At 40.0% G+C, this 12474-nt stretch overlaps 1 protein-coding gene across 4 annotated transcripts in view; it reads right to left on the reverse strand.

Moving 5' to 3' along the window:
- The window catches only part of RC3H1 (ring finger and CCCH-type domains 1), a 62365-nt gene that overhangs the window by 11439 nt on the left and 38452 nt on the right, over positions 1-12474 (reverse strand). For all 4 annotated transcript variants that reach the window (XM_053391187.1, XM_053391185.1, XM_053391184.1 and 1 more), the window contains exons 8-12: positions 11281-11399; positions 4719-4831; positions 3773-4054; positions 2862-3079; positions 844-1235 (exon numbers count right to left, since the gene is read on the reverse strand). In XM_053391187.1, the coding sequence (XP_053247162.1) occupies positions 844-1235; positions 2862-3079; positions 3773-4054; positions 4719-4831; positions 11281-11399 (1124 nt within the window). The remainder of the gene's footprint in view (positions 1-843; positions 1236-2861; positions 3080-3772; positions 4055-4718; positions 4832-11280; positions 11400-12474) is intronic.

Raw genomic sequence — 12474 nt, forward strand, 5'->3', positions numbered from 1 at the left:
ATACGAATTGAAATCCAACTCCTATAGAAAAACAGAATCATTCTGCTCCTCCAAAACTCTGGAGTTGACCATAATAACCTCTGCAATTCACTCTAGAAGAGGACAGTATTCCCCCTTCATTCTCTGCAGAAATTCAGTTCCAAGACAGAGACTGTACTCTGCACCCTGTGTGGCAAAGTCTCCAACTATGTGTAAGTAAAGAAGTCCCAGCCGTCAAACTACAGATCTTTGGGTGAGGATGTGCTAGAACCCCACTTTGTATGCCTCAAGACCTCAGAGTCAGGCTGGAAGAAAATATCATCTTGTTCCTCCAACAAAAACACCTGTTTCTGGAGTCTAAGCTGCCAGGAAGGAGCGAGTCTTTGGTCACTGTAGAAGTATCTGTGCTTCCAATGGAAGCTATGGTTCTGGTCTAGAATTTTTTGAGTGGGAATACACTGCAAACTTGATCTCCCATTTTCAGCAACTGAGGGCAAGCCCTCCCTGTCTGTATGTCCCACATGGTTAGCAGAGGCAAAAAGAAATGATAAAAAATAAATAAATGTATTTTTAATTATAAAGGTTGCAAATTTTACCTTTTGTTATTGTAGAATCTTAGTTTCTTTGATGTACTTTTTTTTATTTAAATGAAACATGCATATGGGCCTAATCTAGGTGAAAATCCCTACTTGTTCATGAACTTACTCAGTGGCCCTAATCAAGCCCAACTTTCTACTTCTCCCTTGTGTAAAATGGGATTTCATAGAGCTGCTGCAAGAATGAAGACTGTATAGCATTTCATAGACTAAAATGCCTAGCTTTCCCACAGACAGACAGACAAGAATTGACATATAGAACTCGTACCCTGTGATATGAAGGTCTGATCTGACTCAGATGTGGACCAACTGGATAGTAGCCTTCCATCTGTGGATATCTGTCTCTTGTTTCAGGTACATATGGTGACACAGCTGGTGGAGGAATTTCGATGGGCACAGGGCTTCCTCTGATGATTTCTTCCCTCTGGTACGGCTGGGGAGGGGGGTACATGCGCCGGCTGTCATAATGTGGAGGGTACATGGGTTGTCCCATAGGAGGATATTGTTGGGGCTGCGCACTGTACTGAGAATTCACCATGCGATCCTGGAGGTATGGTGGGTAATGTTCTAAATAAGGAGGGCCTGGTTCAGGAACAGACGGCGGAGGTCGGACAAATCGAGACATACATTGCGAAGGCTGAGCTGCAGGATAATACACACCTAAATACACAAAATAAAATTTTGGAAAGGTGCTTTAAGGCAATTCACTCTTTCACCTGCTTCAGAGAACGGAAGTGGCAATAAGTTGTCACTTTAAATCTCCTTTTCACTTAATGTTTGAAGATGTTAATCCATTTTTTACCAAGTTACAGCTGTTTGGAAAGAGCTTGGAAACACTTTGCATTATAAGAATAGATCATCACTTGTCTTAGCTTTTGGCCAATGGTGTTTTATAAATTACCATGAGGAAAACATGTGGAAGCCTCTCAAGGAGCCACTATAGCTATGGGCAATTTAGAGAGGTGTCTCTGAAAGAGTCCTCTCAGCAGTGATGCTAACAGGACAATTGCTCATCTACTCATCCTGCTTGGGAGTGTGGCTCCCTTAGACACTAGCAGGAGCAGGAGTCACCAGGAAGACCCTGTCCTAAGAAGCCAGATGACGACAAGGGGGTTGCATAGGCAATAATGGCAACAATGCTGAGAGGGCTAGAATGGAACATATCCTTTTCTAAAAACATTGGCAATGTTTTGTGTTGAGATCCCGCAGGAAAAAGGGATTGGTGAAGTTGTTGTTTGCCACATGCACATAGGAAAACAGCTTAAAAAGGATTAGATTGTCATGAAAACTAGTGGGATGAGATAAAAGAACCTGGAGAAGGTGAGCAACTTTGTATCATAGGACTGTCACCTTTCACTATGTTTTCAAGAAATGGGTTAATTCTTGGGAGTGGTACCTATTTCTAAATATATGGCTGACACGCAAAGAAACTTGTGAACTACCATCTGCAAGTGTGAATGCTTCCAGTTGGTGGCAGCAGTTTTCAACTCTGAAAGTTGCTACATCGAGCCAGACAGCTCTCTTCTGGCTTGATGAAATAAAATAAGGCACCATATTTTTCGTTCTATAAGACGCACCCGACCATAAGATGCACCTAGTTTTTAGAGAAGGAGAACAAGAAAAAAAATATTCTGAATCAAATGTTGTTGAAGAGGCTTCATGCGGCTATCCCTGAAGCCAGAACAGCAAGAAGGATTGGTTTCAGGGATAGCTGGCTTCAGGGATAGCTGTGCAGCCTGCATTCACTCCATAAGACGCACGCACATTTCCCCTTACTTTTTAGGAGGGAAAAAGTGTGTCTTATAGAGCGAAAAATACGGTACTTTCATTTCCCTATCTGCAAAAATTGTGAAATTCACTTAAAATTTTCAATAAAATTTGTAAAAACACAACTTACTTGGTCTTCTTAAATACAGAAGTGGTTGTGCTTATACACTAGATCTTAGCCCAAAGGCCAAGTAGTGATGGGTTGTTGGGATTATAAGGAGAGCTGGTCATCCCTTGCAATTCTGAATGTGTGAACCTCAACAACCTAGGATCGCTTACAAATGTGGATTCATGATAATTTCAGTTTTAGTTTAACAAAAAGCAGGTATCTAGCTCTCCTAGTTACAAAGCACCCTCTGAAAAATGTGTAGGTCAGGGCTTACTCACAGGTAAGTGGGGCCAGGATTGTAGTCTAATATATCACGGTATCTAGCACCCCACCCTTCATCTAGGGCAAATAAATAAATAATATGCAAACCTTTGCCCCGGGCCCAAATTTTACCCAGGTGGCATTGTTACCTGATTGGTAAGGTGGAGATTCAAATGGTGGACCTGCTCCCCGAGGATCTGGGTAAAACACATCTGTTTGTGGAGCTGGATACAACTGGGAGCCTCGTGGCACCATTTGGAGTTGCTTCCCAACAGATATTGGAGGCAGGTCTGCAGGTCCTCGGGGGGCCACTGGGTGAGAGTTCACTGGTAAGGCAGATAGAGAACTCTTGGGAACGGACTCCAGCCTAAAAGAGATCCATCACAACATTAGAGCAGCTACAAACCTGGGATGAATCCCACTGAATACTGCTGCTTTGGAGCCTACATTGATTTGTACATTGTCTTCTCAGCAACCAAGCATATGCAAAAGGTAGCAGAAGATGGAAGGGGGAAGCATCACCGCTGCCAGCTGGTATTAAGGGAGTCCAGCTAAGGTTCCACCAGCTGTGGCAATCCAGCTTAGAGAAACCTAAAAAGAGCCCTGCTGGATTAGACAAAAGACCCACTTAGTCAAGAAACCTGTTCTTATCAGGTGCCCATGGAAAGCAAGCACTCTCCCCCCTTGTGATTCCCAGCAGCTGGTATTCATTGGCATGCAGCATCCAATGCAAGAGACTATGCACAGCCATCACGGCTAGTAGTCATGGTTAGCTTTGTCCTGCATGAATTTGCCTAAATCCCTTTTGGAGCCAACCAAGTTTGTGGCCATCACTACATTTTGTGAAAGCAAATGCCATAGTTTAACTATGCGCTTTGTGAGGTCCTTTTGAATGGAAGTGCTGCCACCTATATTTGAATGTGTGTATGATGGTAATGCAGTCCAGATACAGATGTGACCTGAATGCAAAAGTCATGTCTGTGCATCCAATTTATGCACACGTGGACTGCATTCTCTAGATTGGGCGGTTTATATGAACACCATAAAAAGGTAAACGTACAAGTCAGGAGGTGACCCAGGGGCACTGCTGCTAAGATGGTCAATTTTCCCGGGCTTCAAGGCTGAATCATAACTGGAGTCGGTTCCACGAGAGATAAGTTGTGTAACTGCGCTGCCTGTTGAAACAATCCCATTTGGCAAGGCAGAGGGTTTTCTGTTGGGCAAGTCCATACTCCCTTCGTCTGAGAGGATAGCTGCTGCCGATAGGCCCACTTCATTCAGCTGGCCTAAGGAGGCACTCAGGGGTCTTCGAGGAACCAGACGTTTGTTCATCTTACGAAATCTTCAGGAGAAACACGTGAGGAATTATAGGAAAAGGATGAGTTACAGCTCAAGCTGAACAGTTATTTTTCTTTTCCTACTCAAATGCTAGAGCGCAAACTTTAATTCAGGCACGACTACTGCAGCTGGAACGCCTGCTATGCCAAACCTTATTGGTGCAATGAGGTTAGCACACACTAGGCACCATGCAGCAAACACGGCTGCCTGCTGCTTTATACTCAGTTGCTGGGATAGTGAATACATAACTCGCATTTTCACTCAGTCCTGTCCTCTGTAACAGCCTGTAGCACACAAATCTTACTGTCTGTCTTTCTCGAAATCAGGGCATAATTTCAGTTTGGCAGTAAAACCCACTAGTATGGCAACAGCAGACTATCTAGGGGCATATTGGACAAGATACTAGAAAGTTAGGAAGACAGGGCTTACCCCTGCAGAAGCCTTGTTAGTTGGTATATATTGACTAGCTCAAGAATTTAATTCTTTCACCACCATTTTATTTTAACTTTGTAGATTGCCATGTCCAGCCCAACCCCCATACAGATGATCTGAAACATTTATACCTTCAGCCCTAATCAATTATCCATTCTAAATTGGATACTCTCCAGCTCTGTTTGCACAATCTGATAAGTTCACAATCAGAAATAGAATAAGTCATGGAATCTTACTTTTCTAGTTCTTCCTGCGAGTGTGCAAAGGTGCAGCTGGCCCCACGGGGGCAACCTCCTCTCTGCTTCATGTCTCGGCACATATATGTCTTATATTTGCTGTGTTGAGGAGGCTAGATCAAATGGGAAAAATAAGGAAACTGAAACCAAAATTCTCAAAGTCTACAATTATTCTGAAAATAATGCTCCAAAATAAATCCAGAATAAAAATAAAATAAAATAAAAACTGTGTAGATAGATCTCCAGAAAGAAAGCTTTGTTAGAGAACTGATAGAAGTGGGATTCACTATTAAGGTTGCAATCCTAAACAAATATGCCAGTGAACACTGGCATATGCAACTTATTTCCAAGTAAGCATGCACTGGGTTGTGCTGCATGTGCTGTGATAGCAGATTTAATCAATGGAATCCACCCACCTCTTTATTCCACCCACCTCTTTATTAATCCACCCACCTCTTTATTCAACACCCAGTGTTAGAAACTGAGATACGAAAGCTAGGAGCTAAATGGCACCTTAAACCTAGGTTATGGGCACAACAACAGAATGTCTAGGCCTTCTTTTTTATAACAAGAATACAAAGCTGAAAATGAATGAACTACAGCTAAAATATTATGTTCATTTTTCACCTGCCCACCTCCCTAATATTCTCAAGAGGGTCTCTTCTCCAGTCTTCAGAGTACCTAGAAGTGGGGAAGGGGAAAAAGGTCCTCCTTTCCTTCCACTCTGCAGTTTCAATCTGAAATCTTAGGTGCAGTATTGTGCCCAGGGCTCAGAAACTTGCTCACACTAACGAAATTCCTTGTCGCAAAATGCGCCTGGGACAATGGGAGTTTCGAACACTGTCAACACCTTGACAATATTAGGTATGGAACCATTAGTAGATAATCCTTTTCCCAATGATGTAGCAATTCCAGGGTTGGAATTCCAATAAAGAGTTCCATTTTTAGGTTGCTTTTCTGTCATAAATTCTACTGTTTTAATGTGGATCTCATTTTTTTCTCCATTCATGGTGCAAAAGTTGCAAAGTACTACACAAACGCAAAAGCACTGCTAAATATTTCAGTGGTTTTAAAAAAAATATTTCACATCTAACCTGCCTGGTATGTTCTTCTCCTTCTACATCCCCATCAGCTATATGATTCAGTCACAATATCAAACCTCTCCGGAGGTGAAAAACAGTTTATAGGTTTTTTTAAAAAAATAATTAACTATTATATTATTAATTATTAATATTTATATACTGCCCTATACGCACAGGTCTTAGGGTGGTTCACAGAAGTAAAAACTATGGCTACTGCAACCCAGTGGGGCAGTGGGGCACTGTATGCATGAAGGGAGAAGTGCAGGAGTTCTCATTATGTTCTCAACACTCCAACTATGATTTGGAAGTTGTTCCTAAAAGCAGGCTTGTGACACACATGCACGCTCTCTCTCCCTCTTTGTTTTGACTTGCATTCTCTCAGCTTTATGTCTATGAAATATTACTCATACACAAATTATCATAGAAATTAAAGACAAGTAACACAAAAGAAGTATTACACAGTAGTGAGCTATACTGTACATAGCATAAGAGAAAACACTTCTTGTTCCAGTAAGTTAGAAAAAGCCTAATTACCTATAACATTTATTTAATACTTGCTACCTCTCTCAAATTTTGATGTAATTAATGGCCATCATTTCTCTACTATTTTGAATTCTAGGTATGCTTAGAACTTTTTTTAAAAAAGAAAACACTTTCCAGTGAGTAGCTTTGATTTTCTTTCTACTATTAAAAAGCTTAATGAAAATCTTCTAACTGCAATTTCCGATGTTTCCCTTAAATCACGTTAAAAAATAGTTACTGGGCACTCATAATCTGTGAAACCCACAGAATATGTAGTTCTTCCTCCCACCTTAATAATTGGACAAAACAATCAATATGCACAAAATGTTATGACATCTTCTGGATTTTGGGATCCCAACTAGGATCAAACAAAACTAATTTGGATATGCCTGAGGATGTGGGCTATATGGCTAGCAGGATTTCTAGTCTTGGTACAGCTGACCTCCATGCTATTATCACAATCTGATTTTAACATGTGTCTGTTTCAGAAGAGCTTTGTCATGCAGAAAGGGGAGATAAGTCCAAAGTTGCCCAGGGTTCACAGAACTAATTGCATGGTTCTTTGGGTCTATGTCTGAATGAGTTGTGATTTATGAGAGTTCAAACGCTTTGGAATGGCTATGAATATTTCAGATGTAACAGTTCCATGTTTCTTGCTGGATTCCACTGTTTACACATTTCCACTGCTTTGATAGATATGGGTTCCAGAACACCTTATAGCAAAGTACATTATACTTTCATTCAGTACCTTTTCAGTTAATGTGGCCACATGAAGAATTTTCAGACATGCAGGCAGCACAGATAATAGTTAGAAATGCTGTCCCAAACAGTAGTACTAATATGTAATATTTGGATGCTTTAAATGGCAAAAAGAGCTAAGTTCATTTGGCAAGGCAAGAAACCACGTATTACATTTAAAATATTAACAGATACTAAAGGAAAAGGTAGATTCTCACTTCCAAATCTTTCTTTTTATTTTTCTTTTCTTACAATGTTAGGTTAGGAAGAAAAGGGGCAAAGAGGGGGCTTACTTCCAAATTTAAAATTATATTATGATGCAGCATGTTTGACATGGATAAAGGAATAGATATTTTAAAAATACTAGATTGCTGGATCTGGAAGTGTATGGTAGATGATATGCGTGGCATGAATATCTGGGGTAGAAAAAAAACAAAGGTACAGAAAGACTTTCTAAATTACTCCATAAGGAGAAGTTTATTTGGAGGGCTATATTGCCTTCAAGTACTATATAAAAATCTACTTGAAAGAAAAGCACCACTGTGATTATCCACTATAGAATCTTGTGCCCAAAAACAAATAAACATGAAGAAGAATTGGGGGACTTATAGATACATATTAAGTTATACTGAAAGTGGGTATAAACTTGAAAAATTAGAAGAAATTCAAGACTTGGTATTGGCTTGGTTTCAGTACCAAATAAACAAGCTATTAAGAAGAATGCGTTAAATGGTTTTAAGGAACAAAGATCTGATCTCAAACTGGGGTTGCTTGAGAGTAATGAAAAACTGATTTCTAAAGTGTATAAAATGTTATTAGAATGGGATACTAAAGATGATACAATGGACTTAGGTTACAATAGTGATACAGCTTCCTGGGAGAAGATATGGAAAAAGGATATGAAATTCATTCCTTGTTATACACTAAGAGAAAACTATTTTAAAATTATGTACAGGTAATATTTAACACCAAATAAACTGGCCAAGATGTATAAAAATGTGTCAAGTAAATGCTGGAAATGCAAAGAGATAGAATGGTCATTCTTCCATATGTGGCAAAGGTAAAGGTAAAGAGTCCATTAGGTCCAGTCGTGACCGACTCTGGGGTTGCGGTGCTCATCTCACTTTATTGGCCGAGGGAGCTGGCGTACAGCTTCCGGGTCATGTGGCCAGCATGACCAAGCTGCTTCTGGCGAACCAGAGCAGTGCACAGAAACACCGTTTACCTTCCCGCCGGAGCGGTACCTATTTATCTACTTGCACTTTGACGTGCTTTCAAACTGCTAGGTTGGCAGGAGCAGGGACTGAGCAACGGGAGCTCACCCCGTCGCAGGGATTTGAACCGCCGACCTTCTGATCGGCAAGTCCTAGGCTCTGTGGTTTAACCCACAGCGCCACCCGCATCCCTTCCATATGTGGTAGACATGTAAAAAAAGCTAAAGTTTTTTGGGAAATTATATAATGAAAGGAGGAAAATGTTTCAATGGGCTATTCCAAAGAGCTTTTCTTATAGGGATAATAGTGACAGATGTTCCAAAGAAGATGACCAAATTATTTATGTATGTGACAACAGCTGCTAGAATATTATATGCACAGAAATGGAAAGAAGAGATGGTTTCAACAAAGGAGGATTGGCTTTGGAAAGTAATGGACTATACAGAAATGGCAATAATGGACAGAAAAAATAAAGAGATCAAAATGATGAGCTTTTAATGGAAGAATGGAGGCCGTTCATAGACTCTTTGAAAAAGGATCATAGTCAAATGGAATCACAGGCAAGATTCAAGATATAAAGCAGTGGAAGAAAAATTATAAAATAAATGATATAGAGGAATATTTTATAAAGATATAATGAAGGGTTTGAGCAAAAGCACTGGAGGTGATGGTGGGAAGTCAACTCATGGAACAATGTGATTTGATACGGTCACTGTGAAAACTCTGCATGTTGTTGAACACATTTATTTTTTCTGTACTGCTGGTAGCAAATAAAGTGAAATACCTGGGGATTAATTTAACACCTAAGAATGTGAATTTATTTAAAGACAATTATGAGAAATGTTGGACTGAAATTAAGAAAGATTTAGAAATATGGTCAAATTTGAGACTTTCCTTGTTAGGCCGAATTGCTGTTATTAAGATGAATGTTTTGCCAAGAATGTTGTTTTTGTTTCAAACATTGCAGATTGTGGACAAAGTGGACTGTTTCAAGAGGTGGCAGAAAGATATATCTAGATTTGTCTGGCAGGGCAAAAAGCCCAGAATAAAATTTAAGATATTAACTGATGCAAAAGAAAGAGGGGGGTTTGCCCTGCCGGACTTAAAACTGTATTATGAATCAGCGGCTTTTTGCTGGCTGAAAGACTGGCTACTTCTTGAGAACACAGACATTTTGGACTTGGAAGGGTTCAATAACAGGTTTGGCTGGCATGCATATATATGGTATGACAAGGTAAAGACTCATAAAGGTTTCAAGAGTCATATTGTTAGGAAAGCATTATATAATGTCTGGATTCGGTATAAAGACTTGTTGGAAAATAAAACCCCCAGGTGGTTGTCACCAATGGAAGCTAAGGAAGTGAAAAAACTTAATATGGAATCTAAATGGCCAAAATATTGGGAAATTATAGAACAAGAGGGGGGAAAGGTGAAACTACAGAGTTACGAGAAATTGAAGTCTAAAGTAAGAGACTGGCTTCACTATTACCAGATAAATGAAGTATTCAAACAGGACAGGAAAATTGGCTTCCAGGTGGAAAGATCAAAATTAGAAACAGAATTGTTAGAACCCAATACTAAGAACTTGTCAAGAATGTACAACTTGCTGCTGAAATGGAATACACAGGATGAAACGGTTAAATCAGCTATGATTAAATGGGCACAAGATATTGGTCATGACATTATGTTCGCTGACTGGGAACAGTTATGGACCACCGGTATAAAGTTTACGGCATGTAATGCCTTAAGAGAGAATATTATGAAAATGATTTATAGGTGGTACATGACCCCAGTCAAGCTAGCAAAAATCTATCATCTGCCCAATAATAAATGCTGGAAATGTAATGAAACTGAAGGTACTTTCTACCACCTTTGGTGGACGTGCCCAAGGATTAAGGTCTTCTGGGAAATGATCTATAATGAAATTAAGAAGGTGCTTAAGTGTACCTTTCATAAGAAACCAGAGGCTTTTCTCCTGGGCATGGTAGGCCAATTGGTGTCAAAGAAAGATAGGACGTTTTTTATGTATGCTACAACAGCAGCAAGAGTTCTTCTAGCAAAGTATTGAAAGACACAAGAACTACCCACGCTGGAAGAGTGGCAGACGAAGGTGATTGACTATATGGGACTGGCTGAGATGACGGGCAGAATCCGTGACCAAGGGAAAGAGACGGTGGAGGAAGATTGGAAGAAATTCAAATTTTATCTTAAGAACTGTTGTAAAATTATTGAGTGTTAAAATGTCATGGGTAAGGTAAAGCAGATTTGCAGCGATAAATGATTGGGTAAGAGAAAAAGGTGAAAGAAAGGGAATTATAAGTAATTTAGATCAGGGGTTGCTGGAAAAGTTTAAAACAGGGATGCAGAAAAGGGAGGCATGGGGAACTCGTCGAAATTGGGTATAAGGAAAAAAGGTTATGAAATTATACATGTTTATATGTTTGTTTGTTTTTGTATTGTTATTTGTAATGTCTTATAATATATGTTGGAAAAATCAATAAAAATTTTATTAAAAAAAATAAATATTTTTTTTCTGTACTGCTATGATCTGTGGTCAAATTCTCCCAGTGCTTCAAAAACCTGCACAACCTCCACCCAGAAACCAAAATGTGTGCCACAGACAATGATGGCTTAATCCTACATCCTGCAAGTCTCTGAAAGACTACTACTTGTCCTCAGCCTCCTGTGTGCAATGTATCCCCAATGTGACTCATATAATCTTTGCTGATTTTGCTAGAGGTGGCAGGGAAGGACTAGACCAACACCCCAATTTTTACAAAAGCTTCGTTTTCCTAGAGTACTTCCTTCTGAGAACTCCAGGTATGAAATTAAAACATTCTTCTATTTTGTTGCTCCAATAGAGACGAGCGGATATTGGCAACTGATTCACCTTTTTTATCTTACATATACTAGGGAAAGATTTCCTTTCGTTCTTTTTTGATTTGGCAAGGTCTACTATGACAAAGTGTGCCTTCAGACTACAAGAAGTGCCACACAATACAGTACCTGCTGCTGGTCTGCTCCTTTCTTGCTGTGATTTTGGATGTAATCAACCAGCCCGTGTACCACAGTCCGCACAGCGACAAGTCCATTCTCAAGCTGCTCCCAGGTGGGTGGTGGGGCATCTACAGTGTTTGTAAGAACAAATGAATTTATCTCTGGAAAATGAGAAATCCCGTAGAAGCAGGATCTGAATCATAGCAAGCATTACAAAAATTAAAACATGAAAAATTTTAGTTCTGAAGGAAGAATAAATCTGACAGGCAAGACTAAGGAAATGTCTATGGAAATTCAACACTGATTTGCCAGATTTAGGGAGCAGCAGCAGCAGCAAACATTTCCTGCCTGTCAGTAAGGAATAAAGTTATTCAAATAGGAATGCTTGAGAGCATTTGAACCCTCAGAGAAACAACCCCCAGAAAAAAAATATTGTAATTGTGGGAAATATGGCAGAAGATTAGAGGTATTCAAGGGAAAGCAGCAAGGTCTGAGAGAGCCCAAGAGAGTCATTTCTAGTGAAAGGACTGTCTCATTAACATGTGTTTCCTTTTGCAAAAATATGGCAATATAACCCTACTACAACAATGATAAGCAGAGAAATATATACAGACATGTCCTCCTCAGAAAGGGCCAGGCAGGATTTAGCAAGACTCTGAACCTAACCTCATGAATTCACAGAAAAATAATCCTATGATCCTGACCCATTCAGAATTATTCAGGTCACAAGGCCTTTTCCTATGATCATTAAGGTCTGTGGGACCTTATGGAGTAGCCACTGTTGCCACAAAACCAACGAAGTCCTGGAATACCTTAAAGGGAAACAACTTTATTGTGGCATATGTTTTTGTGGGCAAGCCAATCAGCATATGTGTGTGACTTACTCCCAGCTAATGTCCATTGTTTATGAATAAACAGAGCAAGATCAGTAGTGTGAATGCACACCTGTAGAAGGAATAGCCTTGGGTCAAATGTGGCCCCTCCAGGTTTTTGGAACCCTCCCTATGCTGTTCCCCTCACCATCTTTATTCTGTGCACTCTTCAAGTGCTTTCCCCAGGCTGGAGTGTGTCACTGAACTTTGGTGCCTCTTGCTTGCCAGGAAAGGGAGATGTGTTATGTATAGAAACCTATATACATGTAACACGCAACCTTTGCACAGAAGGGATGTAGCCTGCTATACAAAAGGGCGATCTATTCATCCA

This window comes from Podarcis raffonei, chromosome 6 (genome assembly GCF_027172205.1).
Source record: "Podarcis raffonei isolate rPodRaf1 chromosome 6, rPodRaf1.pri, whole genome shotgun sequence".
NCBI lineage: Eukaryota > Metazoa > Chordata > Lepidosauria > Squamata > Lacertidae > Podarcis > Podarcis raffonei.